The 18,998-nt window shown below is 56.7% G+C and overlaps 4 protein-coding genes across 4 annotated transcripts; 2 read left to right on the top strand and 2 right to left on the bottom strand.

Moving 5' to 3' along the window:
• Positions 1 to 49: 49 nt before the first annotated feature.
• Positions 50 to 7,536, bottom strand: DCS_02624 (5'-3' exoribonuclease 1; the record flags this gene model as incomplete). Its single annotated transcript, XM_040799951.1, has 10 exons — positions 50 to 2,586; positions 2,644 to 4,434; positions 5,426 to 6,082; positions 6,137 to 6,236; positions 6,289 to 6,370; positions 6,433 to 6,468; positions 6,525 to 6,615; positions 6,667 to 7,097; positions 7,174 to 7,239; positions 7,292 to 7,536. 10 exons carry the CDS (start codon positions 7,534 to 7,536, stop codon positions 50 to 52), a joined length of 6,036 nt encoding a protein of 2,011 aa, XP_040660834.1.
• A 2,932-nt stretch (positions 7,537 to 10,468) lies between these two features.
• On the top strand, positions 10,469 to 12,126 carry DCS_02625 (chromatin assembly factor 1 subunit C; the record flags this gene model as incomplete). The annotated part of the gene is made up of 6 exons (XM_040799952.1): positions 10,469 to 10,493; positions 10,581 to 10,619; positions 10,685 to 10,736; positions 10,797 to 11,312; positions 11,407 to 11,892; positions 11,952 to 12,126. The coding sequence occupies 6 exons, from the start codon at positions 10,469 to 10,471 to the stop codon at positions 12,124 to 12,126; spliced, it is 1,293 nt and encodes a 430-aa protein (XP_040660835.1).
• A 706-nt stretch (positions 12,127 to 12,832) lies between these two features.
• On the top strand, positions 12,833 to 15,049 carry DCS_02626 (uncharacterized protein; the record flags this gene model as incomplete). Its single annotated transcript, XM_040799953.1, has 1 exon — positions 12,833 to 15,049. One exon carries the CDS (start codon positions 12,833 to 12,835, stop codon positions 15,047 to 15,049), a length of 2,217 nt encoding a protein of 738 aa, XP_040660836.1.
• A 1,206-nt stretch (positions 15,050 to 16,255) lies between these two features.
• DCS_02627 (uncharacterized protein) lies at positions 16,256 to 18,481 on the bottom strand (the record flags this gene model as incomplete). Its single annotated transcript, XM_040799954.1, has 4 exons — positions 16,256 to 17,272; positions 17,324 to 18,030; positions 18,191 to 18,248; positions 18,329 to 18,481. The coding sequence occupies 4 exons, from the start codon at positions 18,479 to 18,481 to the stop codon at positions 16,256 to 16,258; spliced, it is 1,935 nt and encodes a 644-aa protein (XP_040660837.1).
• Positions 18,482 to 18,998: the final 517 nt, after the last annotated feature.

An 18,998-nucleotide genomic window follows, 5' to 3' on the forward strand; every position in this document is an offset into this window, starting at 1 on the left:
TCACGCTCCAGCCGTAGTATCCGGGAAATTTCCAAACATTCATCGGACGCTACGCCGCGCTTCCGACCTGTCCGCCGCCGTTTCCCCCTCGTCCTCTGCCGGCACCACCTCGTCCCCTGCCGCCACGGCTGCTGCCGCCGCGGCCCCGACCGCCACGCCCACCTCGTGGGTTATCCAGGCTGGGTGGAGGGGCGACGTTGCCGTACTTCTGTTCGACGACGTAGGGCGTGTGGCCCTCGTCCATGTTGCCGCGCCACCGGCCTCGAGCGCCGCCGCCGTTCCCTGCCCCGTTGCTGCCGCGGCCTCTTCCACGGCCCTGCCGATTCGAATCTTGCCCAGGAGTCGGCGAGCCGTTGGGGCTGCCCCTGTACACGAGAGTGCTGTGGAGGAGGTTCGGCGCACCGCCCCGCTGATTCGGGCTGCCCTGACGATGAGGCGAGTGGCCGCCTCCGTTCAAGGCGCCCCGCCATCCGCCGCGCAGAGCAGGAGGAGCCGGTGCGTCCCTGTACTGCATCACGCCGCCGGATACGTACTGCACGGTGCTTCTCGGGGCCGGCCGCCTCTGTTGGGACTTGCTCGAGGCGGAAACGACCTGCTTGTCCGTCGTGTTCAAGACGGACGACGAAGCAACCGTCTGGCCGCGGAACATCGGCGCCCTGTCGCCCAGGGTTGTGCCGCTCATGAAGGATGTGTCCCACACGACGTCCAGCAGCAGCGCCGTTGCCGTTCGGCTGATGCCCACCACCGTTCCCCTCGTGGCGACGGGGACTTTTCCCGACGCCGCCGAGAACGTCACCCGATCGCCGAGGCTGAAGTTTTGGTTCCCGAGCACCAGTTCCGCGTCCGACGGCTTCAGGAGCGCGGCGCGAGGCACGCCACGCATCTTGCGAATCTCAAAGTCCTTGGAGACGTCGAAAACGTGCTCGCCAGCCTTGGCGAGAGCCATGACGACGTCGGAATCGAGCTGCTCCGCTTCGAGCGGTACTCGCTCGAACTTGCTCGTCTCCTGCTTCTTCAGCCAGGAGACAATGTCCTTGACCCGCTGCGAGGCAGCCTTCGGATCTTTCCAAAGATCCGTCTCGTTGACGTCGCTCCTCTGCGGCTCCCGCTGGATGGCGGCGAAGAAGTCGGGGAATGCCACCATGTAGTCGGCAATCAGCTTGATGGCCAACGTGCTGAACTCCCACCCGCTGTGCGACTTTCGCGAGTACCCGAGAACCTTGAGCTTTCGTCCCTCGAATTTCAGGTTCAGTCCCAGGTTCAGCTTGAGACCGGCGGCGCTGATGACCTGATAGGACGACGTTATCTTGCTCAGCACGAGCGGGTGCATTCCGAGCTGCTTGGCGACGGCAAACGACGGCTTGTACGGGTTGTTTCGCTCCGCCTGGTGGATGATGCTCTTCGCGAATTCAGCCTCCTTCGTCTTGAGCGTCGAGACGACAACCTCCGTCTTCATGTCAACGTGACCCGTGACCTCCAGAGGGCGACCGTAGGCGTATTCGCCAAGGAAAAAGGCTCGAGTTCCGATGGGGAATTCCTCCTCAATCGGCAGCGCCGTCTTTTCGAGGAAGCGTTCGTCTTCGTTGACGACGTCGTCGACGATCGTCTGAGACGCGTACGTGCTGCGCAAGCTCGGGTTCTCGGCGTACTCCTTGATCAGAGCCCCTTCCTCCGTCTTGATCAAGCCCCTGAGCATGTGGACGGAGACGAGACATTCGACCTGTCCGATGGTCATGCCCAGCCGCTTCGCGTACCAGTTCTCGATGTACTCGGCCTCGCGGGAGAAGTCGGTGGCCTCTCGGTTGGAGTGATCCTTTGTCGTCGTGCTCTTGCCATCCTCGGCCAGCTCGTAGCTGAAGAGCTCGTCTTGCACCTTCATCACCTTGGCTTCCTGCAGGAAGGGGAAGCCAACATAGCATTTTTGGCCAAGCTTCGCCTTCCAACTCTCGATGCTGGTTCGCGACTTGGTGTCGGTCAACGTGACGATGACGCTTGGATTCCTGCTGTCGGCCTGGAAGACGTTCACGCCGAAGCCTGCGACCAGCTGCGCAGTGTACGGCAGGGTGTGCAGAGTCGGGAAGCCGGCGAGGGCCTCATCCTTGACCAAGGCGCCGTTCATCAGGCCGGACACGTACTCGAGGCCCTCGGTATCGGGCAGCTCAAAAATGTTTTCGACGCAGCGGCAATTCTGAATCTCGGGAAAGATTCCGGGAAGAGGGGATGGGTACATGTAGCTGACATCCGAGGAAAAGGTAAACTTGATCGCAACACCGAACCCGTTCCGCGCCTTTTCGTCATCTCCCAGGAGATCGTTCAGCGGGGCCATGGCGGACAGCAGTCGTTTCTCATCGATGAACGGAATCTTGACGACGGCTTCCCAGTCCATCTTCTTGCCGTTCATATCCAGCTCGAAATCGCGAGGGTAGAAATCAATGATGGGGGACTTTGGGTTCGTCATCAGGTCGTGGTAAATCTTGGGCACAATGCTCTTGCTTCGGTCGGGCAAAACGCCCATCAGCTGCTCGTATGGTTTGAACGGCTGGCCTTTGGTGAAGTTGAGATCGGCGCCGAGGCCGAGCGTCACGTCTGATGATTGTTAAAAAAAAACTGGGCCTTTGGCCGCCACTGACGGAGAAGACACACCTGTGATGAGGGGAGCGTAATGGTAGCCGTAAAACCACGGCCACGAGGCGATTCCCTTGTAGTAGTAGAACAGCACCCACTGGAGACCTTGGACATAGTTTTCGCAGAGGTCCTTTTGCTCGTTGGCGTACTTTTCCGGAGGCCACTCGGGGAACTTTTGCAGATAGTACTTCGTCTTCCAGCCCCGGTACTTCTCTTGGTAAAGCTCCTCGTACTGTTTCTGCGCACCCTCGGCCGTTACATCGACGACGGACGCCTTATCATAGGTCTTTATGACACGATAGGCTGCGAGGTTGCCCTCTTCTTCTTCGTCTTCCTCGTCGCCGGCACCACCGGCCGAGCGAGCGGGAAATTCTAGAATGAGGTGTCGATCTGCATTTTCGTCCTCCTTGGTTGACCACTCGATATGCAGCGCGTCGGCCAAGTCTTGAACAAACTTGCGATCTGCTGCATTAAGACCCGCTCCGAGATCCAGCGGCTCGGCGGACCGGGTCGACACATACGGGCGGATCTGCTGCTTCCACAAGTCGCGCTGAGACGAGGTGATGACAAGTTGGCCTCCCTTGGCGGGTTTGCGCCGGTTTGTCGACTCGAGTTTCTTCTCCATCTGCTTGGAAGCGAACCATTTCTCATCAGATACATCGTTCTCAAACGATACAAGCTCGAGATTGCTCAGCTCATCGAGAAGAATCTTCAGACGTGGCATGTTGATGACACCGTTCTCGTTGATATAGCCGTCGCATGCTGGCAGGACCTTCTTATAGACGCCGAACATGTTGGCCAGAGCTCCCTCGTTGATGTGAAGCCCGGGAAGGTTGGGCAGGAAATCGTTTCCGACGAAGAAGGCCATGAGGATGAAATCGTCAATGACCCGCTCAAGGTCAAACGCAAACTGCAGGGCGCCCTCTTTTTCCAATTCTTGAAATTCCATTTCCAAATACTCCCTCACAATGCAGAGATGGAGTAGAAAGAAATTTTGATGCTCAAGCTCCTTCGACTTGGTCTTGGAAGCGCGGCCGAAGGTGACCTCTTCGCGCAAGAGGCAGAAGTGAGGGTCGTGGCTGAGCAGGCCAAGCATGATGAGGTCGGCGTCGAGGCCGTAGAGGCAGTGGCGGACGTTGGAGTTGTATTCGGGCTGTGCTTTGGCGTTGCGGATATATTCCATGATCTTGTGCTCGCCCTCTCCGGGTACATCGTGGCCGGAGAGGACGACCTCGCAGCCCTGCCAGTCAGTGTCCTCCGACACCTTTTTGTTGACAAAGTACCGCAGCTGCTGCGACAGCTTGGCCATGAACTCGGTTCCCGGCGTGATGCAGTTGCTGTCAAAGGGAGCTTCCTTTGGCATCTCCACGCCCTCCTTTATGGCCTTTTCATGGGCCTTTTCGACATCGAGCGCCGTTCTGAACCGTCGCGCTCGTTGCTGGTTCATCTTGGCGCGGGGGGCAACGCCGTCGATGGCCATGAAGAATAGCTGCTTGGGTTTTATCTTGCCAAACAAGTGCTCGATATAGTTGAAGATGCGGATGAACATTTCCTCCTCGCTCAGTCGGAAAGATACATCTTCGCCTGCGTCCTTGTGGGTGCAGTTGTGGATGATGCCGTTCATGTCAAGGTACAGACAATCGAATTCGGGTATTCTGTTCTCGGCAATGAGTTGCGAAATGGGAGGATACCGCTCCGAGAGCCATCTGAAGAATTTGGGAACACTGCGACAGAGGTTAGCCTGGCCGGTCGTCGGCTGAGCGGAAAGCGACTTGCCCCATGGTGCAGGAGTGGCGGACGAATGTGAGCCTCGAAAGCGTTGGCAGCGGGGATGAGGTCTGCTTTGTCGATGACACCACACCCTATCTGAATGAAGGTCCGTAAGGCTTGCTCAGCAGAATCTCACTCGGTTGAACGGTTCAAGAAGAAGAAATCCCTTGCACGAGGATCGTGTCGCGAACACAATACGCCAAACAGAACGGAGAAGGTAGGGACGAGGCACGTAGAGGATTGCCCTGCGACAGTCGTGCAGGAAGGAAGCTGCTGGGTGACACAGCAGCGTGCGCGGGAGTGTGGATGGGATGCGAAAATGATAACGACCGCGGTGTCTTGCCTGATGAGCTTCAAGCGTAGGCAGCCTATTAGGTTTCCGTTCCATCCGTGCAACGCAAGCAATGCAATACGTAAGGGTCCAATGGGTGGACGGCCCATTAGTACGCTCACGGGTCCGTGAAATTAGTCAGCGATAGCTCCCGAGTATAAATTCCCCGCATGTCGCACAACAGCGCCTCCGGCAATATCCAAGGGCACTTCCGAAGACGGTGCCTTGCGCCTTGGATGTGTCGCGGCCCTCAATAAAAGCTGACAAGTTGCTCAAGGGTTTTCTTTACGGCTCGGCTGCTCGGTTTTGAGATAAAGTTGAAGCAAGCAGAGCCACTGCGCGGAGTGCCTCGCCTCTGCGTCCCTTCCGGAATGCTACGATGAGCAGGCATCGCTGTGGCCTGATTGTACCAAACGTACTGAACGAAGGGCAATTGATTTTGGGATTGACTATCTTCCCGGGAGCATCAATGCCGCACCTTCATTTGCGCTTCGTAATACACCAAAGCGGTCGGTGCTGCTTCACACAGCCCTCCTTCGTCGTCGGCTTGCTAGCAAGAATGAGAAAACCAAAACTCCATCCACAAGGATAGATTTCGTAAACAAGACTTGAACGTAACGATTTCAGCATAATAGGTTAGTACTTAAAAATAAAACAGAACCCCCATGGTCGTGCCGGCGACAAGAACAAAGCTGCTACGGATGTGGTAGAGCGATTTGGACGAGCTGGTGACGACCGTTTCGGGCTGTGCGGGAACTGTCTTCGGCTGAGTGGGTTGCTTTACCGCTGTTTTGTCAGAACCTCCTTTCGAGTCGTCGTATCTTCCGCCCGTGCTGCTAGAAACCGTCGTTGTGCAGCCGGAATCTCCATGTTTACAGTGAGAGTCATGAGAGTCTCCGCTCGTGCTGCTTGAGTCTTTCATCGTGCAACCAGAATCTCCGTGTTTGCAGCCCGAAAATCTGCTCTTGCATCCACCACTCTTGCAAACATGCTCGCCACCAGCACGTTCCGAGCTACTGTAGGTGGCAGTATCGTAGTCTTCGCTGGAGCCTCCGTACGAGCAGGCAGAACCTTTGCCTTTACAAAATGAAGCGCCGTGCTTCCTTCCATAGCCTCCGCTTGTGCTGTTAGAAACCCTGTCAAAGCTTCTGTATCCATCTTTCGTGCTGCCAGAGTCTCCGTTGTTGCTGCCAGAATCTCCATTGTTGCTGCCAGAGTCTCCATTGTTGCTGCCGGAGCCGCTACTGGTGCTATTATTACCGCTGGTAGTTGTTGTGTTTGAAGGACGATCGGTTGTATTGTTCCCAATATCGGGGCCCGGTACGCAGAACGGCAAAAAGTCGACAAGGGCCTCACCTTCGGTCATAGGTGAGCAAGGGTCATGTCCGTCAAGAATTGCAGGACACTTACGAATTTCGCAAACCTTGTCAAAGTTGTCCTTGAGAGTGAATAACGTGGGGCAGTTATTGAAGAGAACCGTGGCCTCAGATTCCGTTGCACCAGCCTCCATCTACAAGCCCTCTATTTAGCATCATCAACCATGAGTCTAGGTGACGACATACGTATTGGGCAACCGTGATACCGCAATCCGGCTTTGGAAGTCTGTTCATGCAATCCTCTGCCTTGGGCAGGAACTTTTCGATGCTGGACGAGGCGGGAGAATCAGCATTCAACCTCCCTTGTTCTGGGATCCGAGGGCAACGTACAAGCTGGTGCAGACACTCTCCTCTGCTCGAATGAAGCTTTGATGACGTTAGAACGCGTCATGGTCATGCTTGTCTTCCACCGGCAGCCTTACAGCGATCGGCCGTAGCCCAGGTTGACATGTTGAGGCTCCTCGCGCCTCTTCAGCTTGTTGCAGTCCTCGATCAAGTTGTACTTGGAGTACACTAGAAATGTGAGCACGTGATGGAGTAGAGTGAACGAAATGGATAGCTCACATAAGTCGCAAGATGAGGCGGCAATGGAGAATCCGGTGAGACCAGCACAGACCCCCTGGTAGATTCGGAAAGCGGAGGCCAAGAACGCGGCTTCCGGCGCAGCCACGGCAGCGACACCAACGCCGATGGTGAGGCCCAGAGCGGTGAAAAATTTGACCTTTGCCTCATTCAATCGCTGATCGCCCTCGGTGTTCTGTTTTGTCAATCCCTGGACGGCGACTGCCACCGACTGCAGGGAGGTTGCAAAGACGTCCTCGATGGAACGAGAGATGGGGCAGAACTTCCCGATAATGCTCCCAACGTCACTGTAAACGTCGCAGATGCCGCCAAGACGCGCTTTCTTCCGCTCGCATTGGTCTTTGGACCTCGAAGGCTCCGGTTCTTCACCCAGGGGTTTGCATGACTGGTAGGAGTTCCTCCCGTTGCATTTTCTGGCAAAGGGCCAAGGTCAACAACAAAAAAATGGAACATCGGAGCATTGGCTTAAATACGACAAGGACGACTCACTGGATCAGAGTACCATCCAGTCGATACTGACACCTGATAAGATCTAGCGACGATGGATCGCGATACCTGGAGAGGGCGCACTTAGCAACGGAGATGCAGAATTCTTGAAGGTGCTTACGAGCAGGTATATGCCTGAATAATGCCGGAACCAGTGTTACACGTCGACACGTCGGCAAAGCCACCGATATCTGTGCTCCGCCACTTGGCTCTCTTCAGCTGGCCAATGTTGTACCCAGGGAATCTAGATGTGCATTTCCGGGTCGATGGTGTCCTCTTGACCGGAAGGCCGACAGCGTGCATACTCGAGTCCTGAGCAGCGGCACCAGCGGCTAGCCAGGACACGACGAGGACCTTGAGCTTCATAGCGATGGTTTTTCTTCAAGGAAGGTCGAATCCGAATGACGAGTCAAACTTCCGCGACGTTTAACAAGCTTTGCCAAGCTCTTGGCTCCCAGGGGTCGCTTCTCTTTTCTATGCAAGTATGTATGTGCTCTCGCATAACACGATAGCCAGTTCAGCTACCGGATCAGTGAGACAGCCCCAGACTAGTCGCGGCTCCGTGGCCCGGGAATGGAGCCTATCCGAGCTGGAATTCATGGTCGCCAGTGTCATCACACGTCGCTGGGCTTCTACCAGACAATGCAGGTATCCCTAGTGACTGACGGAGTTACTTATGATTTTGTATCACGCAGCCTGTCTGATTTTGAATCAAGCAGCTTGCCTGAAGCTCCAGTGGGAAACTTGATTGCAAATGGCCAGGCGATTCACAAGGCGCGGAACAGAATCAGCTCGATAAAGCAACCCTGTTCGCGCTTGACGTTGAGGTTGAATTGATTCGTGCCGGCATTGATGCGCTTGGCACGCAAGGGACGCATCGGTAGTCCTCATCGTATCCGATTGAGCTCAACCCAATAGAGCCTGGTTCTACTTGGTATACTAGTGAATACCAACACCTCGTTGGTATGGAAGGGCGATCCGTTTAGAACCCGAGGTCCCCAAGTGCCGGGAACTCGGTTGCTGGCAACCTAACTGAGACGGTACCCTGGCACTGCGTGTGCGGGGGCCACACACTTGCAACCGTTTCAGAACATGCAATTGGCAAGACCAACCATGAATCTTCGATATATAAAATAGGCTCTCCGTGGTAACATCCAAGAAGTGTTCACATCGACAATCATATCCGACTTTCTGCATGCTAATGAGGCATTTACATATACATGGCGATTGAAGAATCAGGTAACGGTCTTGAATGCCCGTTCGTGGTTCGTTTTGTCTCATGAGCTGTCTCATGAACCACAGAGTTGGTGAAGGCTAATGTAACCACAGTCGTAACTAGCAAAGATGGCTGCTTTAGTTTAGTCCTGGACGCGTAACATGGAATTCGCACGTGAGTATCACGTACCAACGACCAAACCGATTCTGGGGACCCGACGAGGTAAGTAAACGGGAGCTGATTTGCATCGGTTTAACTGCCAGCGAAATAAATACTGTTTCTTGGATATCGTTGCTTGCCTGGTGCGGATTATTTGGCCTTCCTCGCAAGCTCTTGATTTCCCGGCAACGCGCCCCAGACCATTGATCGTCTTGTATCACTTCTCCATTCTCGAAATCAGACTTGATGCGTTGACCTGACATTGAATAACTGTCATGATTCGTAAAAGTGCGTGTTGTGCTAGATTCAAGTCATACTTCAGCTCGTGCGATCACTGATGGATCTCGATTAGGTCAGCAACAAGTCATTGTGATGAATGGAAGGCATCCCTAGGGGCGCTATATTCTGCGATATACGATACCACCATGGCGTTATTGAACTCGTATTTCGAAATTGTGTTACTTCCAGTGACGGTAGTCGGGCTAATTACCTCGGTATTGTGAAATGCGGTATTGTCATGTTCATCGACGACGGAGCACGGACTACTGCCCGGCCAACCAACGAAATGTCACACCTACAGTAAAAGAATAACGGTGTCCTCCAAGACGATGGTACTATTTCGACATTCACGGCGTAGACGTGTCCGATGGGAGTGTACCATGGCACTGGCGTGGTGCTGCGCAAGGAGGAGATTGGGTCTTCGAAACCATTGGGATTGAAATAGCGTTTAAGGTTCTATTCAAGGTTATTCAATGTTAGACTGTTGTACATTCACCTTTATCAGGAATGAGCAGCTAGAATAGATACACTTGTTGAAATTTGGACAAACAGCTTAGAGCTTCTAATAGAGAGCAATGCTATCTTCATTACGAAGAGTGTTTCTTCAAGAATTGATAGAATCTTCAAATCAGAAGAATGCCTCAACGCAAGTGTCGTGAAGACCGCGCTGAACGAGAAATATTGGAATCGAACAATACGACCAGTCCGACCTCCTTCCGACCGGTTCGGTTGACATGCAACGTGTTCCAGACAAGTACTTGTACTTGTAAGTACTGTACTCCGTAGGTGCAGCGCAATTGCACTTGTTTTACGTGTCCTGTAATACAGAGTACCCCGTACTTGTACTTGATATACTTGTACTAACTGTACTTGATGCTGCCTTAGCAAGGTGCCGTAAATCCATGTGTACGTACTCCGTACAGGTACTGTACATACCCGTGAACATACTTGCTGCTGGTTGGGAGGGCAGCCCGTAGCGCGGCCGCTCCTCCAGCCAGTGGCACGTCAGTGCTGATACCTAATTGTAGTTGCAGTATTACTCCGTACTCCGTAGCTACAGTATTACATGTAGGTGTGCTCCGTACTAGGTACGGACTAATATTTTCCGTACAGTATTTCGGGTTCTCGTACTCTGTAAGTACAACTCCGTACTGTACAGTACTCCAAGTAACACAGTAATTACACTGTACTGTGCAGAGCACGTAAGTACATGTACGGAGTACTTACGGAGTACTTACGGAGCACTTAATACATTCAATTACTCCGATAGACGACCAGGGTATTATCCGGATGTGTTTTTCCGTCTCCCTATTGAAAAACTGTACTAAAATATAAGTATTATGTACTCCGGACATGTACTGTAAGTACTTACCTGTACATGTACAGTACTTACTGTACGTACTGTCCCGGTTTGGTACGGTACGTGCTTCCCACTCACTTTACGCGCGTGACGCGTAACGGCAAGCTCCCTCGACCTTCTGGCTTCATCCTGATTCTGATCCTTTACCACCGAGACTGGGCTGGACCATCACGGGAACAAATCATCGGCTTGCGCTTCGCCACGATAAAGGAACTTTCATCTCCTACCCTTGCCTTCACATCCCTCCTTTTTTCGACTCATCCTCGCATTTTACGGCACCTGCGATGGCGTTGGACCCAGAGGTCGATGGTACGTTCTCCCGCACCCTCTGCCGCGCTGCTTCCCCTCGTGGCTTTTCATGCAAGATCAACTGTAGACGCTGACCAACGGCTATAGTCGACGCGATGCAGGATGATGACGACGATCAGGTGGAGCGTCTCATAAATGAAGGCAAGTTTTTTTCTCCTCTTGTTTGACGTTGCCGCACTAACGTTGAGCAGAGTACAAGACATGGAAGAAGAACAGCCCGTTCCTGTACGACATGATTTTAGGGTATGCGCCCTTTCCTTCTCTCACCCAGAACTGTGGGCAGGTTGTTCTGACCAGCCTCAGAACTGCTCTCACTTGGCCTACTCTTACCGTCCAATGGTTCCCGGATGTGAAGGAGGTCGAGGGACAAAACTACAGCATGCATCGGCTTCTGCTCGGCACGCACACGTCCGACGAGAGTACCAATTATCTTCAACTCGCCAATGTCCAGGTGCCCAAGGCTGTCCAGCCAAACCCCTCCAACTATGACGAGGACCGGGGTGAGATTGGAGGATATGGAAACTCGGGCGAGGTTGCCGCCATCAAATGCGACATCATACAGAAGATCGAGCATCCTGGCGAGGTCAACAAGGCCCGATACCAGCCTCAAAACCCCGACATCATCGCCACCCTCTGTGTCGACGGCAAAATTCTCATCTTCGACCGCACAAAGCACCCCCTTCTGCCTACGACGCCCGGCAAGATCAATCCCCAGATCGAGCTCATCGGCCACAAGGCTGAGGGTTTCGGCCTCAACTGGAGCCCGCACGAGGCCGGCTGCTTGGTATCGGGCAGCGAGGACAAGACCATGTGTCTATGGTAAGCGCCCTCGCTCACTTCTCTCGTACCTGTACCGGTTCGAGTCGAGCCGACCTCGTTCGTTCCACGCACAGGAGGCGGCTAACAAGCGCAGGGACTTGAAGAAGCTCGAGACGGACTCGAAGACCATGCGACCCTCTCGGAGATACACCCACCACGACCAAATAGTCAACGATGTGCAGTACCACCCGATTGCGAAGAGCTTCATCGGCTCCGTGTCGGATGACCAGACGCTGCAGATCATTGACATCCGGCATAGCGAGACGAGCAAGGCAGCCGTCGTTGCCAAAGGCGGCCACCTGGATGCCATCAACGCCTTGTCCTTCAACCCGACGTCAGAAGTGCTTGTGGCGACGGCGTCGGCCGACAAGACGATTGGAATCTGGGATTTGCGAAACGTTAAGGAAAAGGTGCACACGCTCGAGGGTCACAACGACGCCGTGACGTCGCTCTCGTGGCACCCGACCGAGGCCGGCATCTTAGGTAGTGGTAGCTACGACAGAAGAATCATCTTCTGGGACCTCTCGCGCGTCGGTGAAGAGCAGCTTCCCGACGATCAGGAGGATGGCCCGCCAGAGTTGTGCGTCATCTCCCCATTCCCAGTTCCAGGCGGCGCTGGATGCTAACCTTGGTCCGCAGGCTTTTCATGCACGGCGGACACACGAACCACCTCGCCGATTTCAGCTGGAATCCAAGCGAGCCCTGGATGGTGGCGAGCGCAGCCGAGGACAATTTGTTGCAGATTTGGAAGGTTGCCGAGTCCATCGTCGGAAGGGATGACGGCGACCTGCCCGTCAACGAGCTCGACCGATAGACGAGGTGGATGCTCATGGAACATACTACATCGGCTTTGGAGGAGTGGAGCTTATGCGACCCCTAGAGGAGATCGTGAAGGCTGCAGCATCGGGATTAGATTCTTTCCAAGTTGGACCATGGCATGACCTGTTGTCTTGCTTCGCATTGTCATCTACGGCGGCCCTTGAGCCGTCATGGTTGTTTGCTGCTGTTGTCGATATGCTTTGCAAGACCACGGTATCAGTTGTTCGTTCTTGGCGTGTATTACCATGGCATGCCATCTCATCCGCCGACTTTCGACTCTTCGGGTCGCTACACAGCCGATCGAGTAGCAGTGAATGAAACGAGGTCGGGCATGTAAACGGGCAGGCAGCCAGGCAGGCACTTTGCTCATGCTGTTCACCACCGATATCCGAATCACCTGACTTTCGCTGTCCAGTTCAGCCAACCACAACAGCAATTCCCGTGGTTACTGTTGGGGGATTCTATGAATTCAATGAATTCTATTCATCAGCCGACAATAAGGGCTGAGCCGAATATTCATTGCCCCATTCTCTGGCCAGTTCGCCATGGCTGCTCGTCCTCTTCCTCACCTTCGTCTTTGCCCCTCGTTTGTCACTCATTGATTTCCCGGTCCTATCTCCCACATTGCTCCTCGGGCCTGGCTTTCCTCCATTCTTTATTCCGCACATTTCCTCTCACCCAGCGTCGTGGCAACCGCATCGATGGCCAGCGGAAGCGGACTTCCGAACGAACCCATATACACGCTCGAGACGACCTTTGACAGCAGCGCGGTAGTCCGTAAAGCCCTGGCGAGAGGATTTAGCCGCGACGAGGCCGAGTTCATCGCGAGCATCGCCTTGCAGCAGGTACGCGAGCTCTCGGCGAAGAAATCTGACGGATCGACCGTCAGCAGTATCGAGATCGCCGAGGCCATCCGGCAGTATGCCATTGATGAGGTGGACAAGGAGAAGGCCAAGGACAAGTCAGAACAGCAGGCCGCTGCGAGAGGCCAATACGTGGACGCCATCGAAGAGCCGGACCAGAATGAGAATGGAGACGGCGAGTCCGAAAAGCGGAAGGTGTGTAGGGCTCTGACGGATCACGACGACATGAGACGCCAGAGCAAACGCTACAAGTTCGCAGGAGGCTCCCGCCTAGCCGAACACTTCCACCCGAACGGCGGATTCCCCTACGACCTCGGCGGTGGCATTGACAAGCTGCGGCTGCGCATCCACCATGGTCACGTCGACCTCATAACGGCTCTGTGCCGCCACCTCGAGCTCGCCGTCGAGCTTGCCAAGCATATGCGACCCGAGGACATCCTCAAGATGTACAGCATCAGCCGCGCCTTTCATGATGCGCTCGACAGCCACCTGCTCTCCTCGGTGCGCCAGATCATCGCCTATCGCGCACCGGAGGCCGGTCGAGTCTTTTCTTTCAAGATGTATAGGAGCCTGCTTGTCCAGGACCCTGTCGGCCGCCGCTGGGCCGATCAGATGACCGACGCCGACGCCCGCCTCTACGATTCGACGGCGAAACAGGTCCGCACCATCCCCGGCCTGCGCTACCTCCAGCTAGTCCTCACCCGGGACCGCTGCTGCCGTGAGATCCTCGCTCTGCTGGCCCGGCACGGCCACCGCACGCCCCCAGGCACCTACGGCACGCTGCTGCGTATCTGGCTCGTCATGGACGTCCCAACGTCCATGCAGCGCAAGGCCCTCATGCGCAACCGCAAGCTCTGGACCGATATCGACCTCTACAACGGCCAGCTCTTCGTCCTCAAGCTGGCCATGCACTTCAATGACCCCGTCTTGGGCATGCCCACCGTGGAGATCCCCCGGGTTATCCTGGGCCAGAGGGGCCTCTACTTCCTCTGGCAGGTCCTCGTCCAAAAGCGCTTCACAACGCCTCTCGAGATCATCCAGTCCAAGGTCCGCTACGACTTCGTCGCGCCGGCTTCTTGGAATGCTCAGGGGCTCTTCAACCAGCACGTCTACGGCGTGCCATTTGACGAGGTAGGCCTAGGCCAGCTCGAGGCCTGGGGTCAGGGCGAATGTCACCTCATGCGCATCGACGAGCTCATCCCCCTCGAAGCCATTGTCCGGGGCGTCGAGCTTGATCGGCACCTCGTCCACATGATGACCTGGGGCTACTTCCACCACGACACCGGCGCCAACATCGTGCCATCCGAGGACGAGATGTACGTTTCAGACGAGGAAATGACCCTCGGTCACATGGACACTTCCAAGATGTGGCAGCCCAAGCACGCGCGCAAGAACCGCTGGCACACCCTCAACGATGCCCAAAAGCAGGAGATCCTCGATGATGACGATGACGAGCGCCTTTGCATCCTCGCCTGGGCCGAGCAGAACCCCGACCGCATCGTTGACATGTCTGGTGGCGTCCCCGAAGACGCCGCGCCTTCGCTTGAAGACGAGATAAACCGCGGCTTCTTCGTCCGTCGTCCGCCCAAGCACCGTGCTGCCCAGCAGCAGCAGCAGACGCAACAACCACCCGCTGCCGACGACGCACAGGGCTGGGCCGAATTCAGCCACCGCGTGCGCGTCGGTCTGCCCAAGGATCTCAGCGGCGACTCCCTGCTGCCCCAACAGGCCGATCAACCGTGCCCGCAGGATGAACATGACTGGGACTGGGCTGCATGGTTGGCACAGGAGCAGAGCGATAAAGACGCAGTCGCAGCGCACCCGGTGCTGTCAACATCCCAGTTCGGCAACGGGAGCCGGGTCGATGGCGAAGAGGATGTGTTTTCGAGGGACATGGACGTGGGAGGGGATAATGGAGAGAATGAAGGGGAGAGTGCCGATGACGGTGACGAAGTGGTTGATGATGAGTTACAATTGTGGGACGAGGAAGATATGGAAATTTTTATCGAAAACTTCTTTGCTCACGTTCACATGGAGGGGGTTGAGCATCAATAGGCAACGGGTGCAGGGAGTGCCTCCATGGGAGGGGGCAACCAAATGGCATGAACAGGGAATAATTGATGTCATGACGCGATGGCACTTGAGAAAGGTGATAGATCAAGAGACTTGAGAGTTGATCCTGCTCGTACATGTAGTGGCTCATAATCTAACCAGCCGAAATCGTGTCACACAATGTCACAAATATGAAGCAAACAATCTTTTTACTCTCACTGTCCTGCCCCCCGATGCTGGCTGCCACCGATACACGCCTTCTCTATCAGCAACAACGAACATTTGGGATGAAAGCCATCAACGCTCACAATCAGCCAGCCAAACGATCGATTGAATAGGCACCGAAGCTCCCCGACTCCTCGACAATGATGCATGCATCCCCCCCTCCCTTCCTCTTCTCTCGCCGGTCCAGCAGTTGGCACTGCAGACTTGAAGGCAGCAGCAGTATTAGGAACAGATCAAGTCGGGGAATTAGGGCAAACCGGGACAAGGACAAGAGAGAGAAGGCAGAAGCATGAAAGAAACAAAAAGGGGAGCAGAGACGTAGAGGAAGACAGAATGCCGACTTGGCGAAACCAACATGTCCTAAACCGAGGGGCCCAGCCTTGGGAACACAATGCCCGCCAAGGGGGATATTGAAGTTTCACACCAAGATATGTCCTTTAACACTCCCATTCGCTATGCACCCTCCCGGGACAACAACAAAAGGATTTCCAGCAAAATTCCAGGTCCGAGGACGCCGTCACTAAATCCAGACCACATCTTCCGGCCGAAAGATAGATGCAGGGTATTTGGTGAACGCTTCCCCATCCCCCGTTAGAAACAGACAACAAATTTTCCGAGCAGAACGATGGTGTCGGAGGCCTCGCCAACCCCGAACAGCCGTGGCCATATAGTCACATTTTTCCAGCCTGCCAATGTTACCACGCCCCTCCAGAAAACATAAAACTGTCCGACACTCCATCCTGGTCCCGCAAACAAATACACACCGATACCCCCCCGCCATTTTTCCCATGTAACAGCAAGCGTAAGTCCAGAAGGTATTTGCCAAGTGCTCTATGTTCATCAGTCCAAGGTCGTCTACTTCCGGCGTGCCTCGGCAGAGACGACGCGGGGAAGACACGCAACCATCAAGTCGAAGATGACGTTCCAACGGCAAGTCTGCACAGAAGCAGCCCGCAGGAGGCCGTCCGCTCGCGACAGATCGCCCTAGGCTGGAGACTTGTTCGCAGGAGGGCCTCCGTTCTGACCGTTCTGACCGTTCTGGCCGTTCTGGCCGTTCTGACGAGCATCGTTGGCGCCGACCGAGAGCCCGCTCATGCCGCTCGACAGGAAGGCGAACGGGTCGTTCTCCCCGTTGTAGAAATTGTTGGCGGGTCCGGGTCCGGGTCCAGGTCCGGGTCCGGCAGAAACAGGGCCGTTGTTGGCCGACTGGAAAGCGGCCTCGGCCGCTCTGCTGTCGAAAGGTCCGGCCGAATGCGAGGCGGGGCCCGAGCCGAAGCCCTGCGTGTTCAAGGAGCTCGGGTAGGCGCCGGCGCCACCGCCGATGCCGGATGGCAGGAAGTGGTTAGGCGGTCCTCCGAAGTGCTGGTTGTTGTAGCCGCCGGAGGGGAACGAGCTGTTGGCGCCGTACGGCCCGGGACCCGGGGTGCCGGCCATGGACCCCTGGCTCATGCCGTACTGCGACGCGTTGTCCATCGGGGACGGGTAGCCCGAGTCGGCGACGACGGCGGCGGTGGCGCGGCTCGCTCCGCAACGAAGGCAGCAAACGTTCTTGGCGAAGTTGTGGTAGCCGCACACTTCGTTGCCGCACTTCCAGTCGCCGGCGCGGAAAGGCACGGCGCCGCCGCCGCCCATGCGACCGCCGCCGCCGTGACCCATGGGGCCGTGGTGCCCGTGGCCACCATGGGGAGGGGGCGGCATCATGGCCGGAGGGCCGTAGTTGTAACCGTAGCCGCCGGGGCCGGCGGCCATGTCGGCACCGGCTCCCGGGCCGTGGGCACCTCCCATGGCCGGGAAGGAGCATCGGAAGCAGGCAGTTCGGCGCTGGAAGTTGGAGAAGCCGCAGGAGGGGCAGGTCCAGTCGCCGGGTCGGGGGCGGTTCTTGCTCGGGGGGAAGGGCGTCAGGATATCCTGGGCGCGGTCGAGAACGCGGCTGGACGAGGGGGAGACCTCGATGGCCTTTTCGTTCAGGGCACGACCGTTCATGCACAAGCTTTCGGCCGCCTAGACAAAGTCAGCTCGGCGACGGGTGCACGCGGGTCGGCGTCGACTGACCTCCTCGTGGGAAGAGAAGACGGCGAAGCCGGTACCGGTAGGCTTGTGCTGCTCCGGGGTGCGGAGAGTCCAGAAGGCGATGGGGCGACCGCCGAACTGGGTGAACCAACTCTCGAGCTCCGACTGCGTGGTATCGTGGGGAAGGCCCGACATGTGCAGGACCTTGCTCCGCTCCGACAGGAAGGCTCGGACGTCGGCCCTCGCGTCCATGGGTCGGGTCAGGACATCGGGGTGCTCCTGGGCGGGCTGCGACTTGCGGATGAGGCCGCGGAGGACGCGGGCGAGGGTGATGGCCTCCTCCATGGCGCGGCGGGGGGAGGCCGGGGCGAGGGCCTGCAGGTGGAAGGGCAGATTGTGCTTGATGGGGGCGCTCGACTGAACCGGCTCGACCTCGAGAGCGGCGCAAATGTTGGAGAGCATCGAGGGCCCAAAGGGGAGCGACTCGGGATGGTGCTGCTGCCAGCGCTGATACTCGGTCCGCAGGTCAAAGGTACGCGAGTGCTGCAGGTAGGGAGGGAGCACGACGGCCTTGTCGCGGGCCTCGCGAGGCAGCTGGACGCGGAGGTCCCAGGCATCCAGGGTGACGAAGACGAAGTCGAGGTTTTTGGATGTCAGGTGCTCGGTGGCGAAGGCGTCGAATCGGGTGATGGCATCCCGGAAGGAACCAGAATTTCGAACGTGCTCCCACGTCAACGTCGTCAGGCTCGCTGCAGAGCATCGCCGTCAGTCGCGGGCCTTGCCAACTCGTCGGCGTCCTCGACCGAGAGCGGAGGCGGCGGCAGGGGGGGGGGACAGGGCACGGGGCAGGCCCGCAGGAGTTGGGGAGAGGGGGGAGGGAACAGGAGGACGTCCACGGCGTTTACTTACTGCACAGCGGTGTGATGGGCGTGTTGATGGGCTTCACGAGGACGCTCTCGTGGGTAATCTGGCGCGTCTGCGTGAGCCTTGCGCCGTGGGGACGGAGTGGGTTGGTTGCTTGGCTTGTGCGCAATGTGGACAACGTACCTCCTCGAGCGTGTTGGCGTCGAGCAGAATCCATCCAAGCTCAATCACTTCGGCCGAGTCCTTCGTGACGTAGACGCCGTGCTCGTCGCAGGTGGTGGCGACATGGATGACGACGTAGCGGTCAATGTTGAGCTGGGGCTGCGAGGTCGTCATGATGGCGATGGGGGGAGCGTGGGCTCGGCGGGCAGGGAAAGGGACACGGTCAGGTCAGCCTGTCGGGCAGACGGGCAGGCTAACGGTGGGCCTCGTCGACGCGGCAGAGGTCAGAGGCAGAGGTTCGCAGGCGAACGGACTGGACTGCCGGCGATGTTGTCGGGCGGTAGCCGCAGCCTGTGACCGAGCCGGCTCGAGAGGGAGGTTGGAGCAGGCGTGCGAAGGGGTGGGTGGTGCCAAGACGATGTTGGCCAGACTCGGGCGGCAACTGGGAGGTATATGGTGAGCAGACAGTTTTGACTTTTGGTTTTTGGCAGCCGCCGGAACAGAGGAACCCGACTGGCCGAGGGGCTTGGCGGGACGAACACGAGGTGGACACGAAACCGACCAAGGCTCCGGAACGAAGGGGCACGTTGGACGAGAGGAGAAAATGATTGTCGGCGCCCTGCCGAGAGACTCGTACGCACCACGCCGTCAGGATGAAGATGGACGGTGGGAGGAGGTCGAGGATGAGCAG

The sequence above is a fragment of the Drechmeria coniospora genome, chromosome 01 (genome assembly GCF_001625195.1).
Source record: "Drechmeria coniospora strain ARSEF 6962 chromosome 01, whole genome shotgun sequence".
NCBI classification, from domain to species: Eukaryota; Fungi; Ascomycota; class Sordariomycetes; order Hypocreales; family Ophiocordycipitaceae; genus Drechmeria; species Drechmeria coniospora.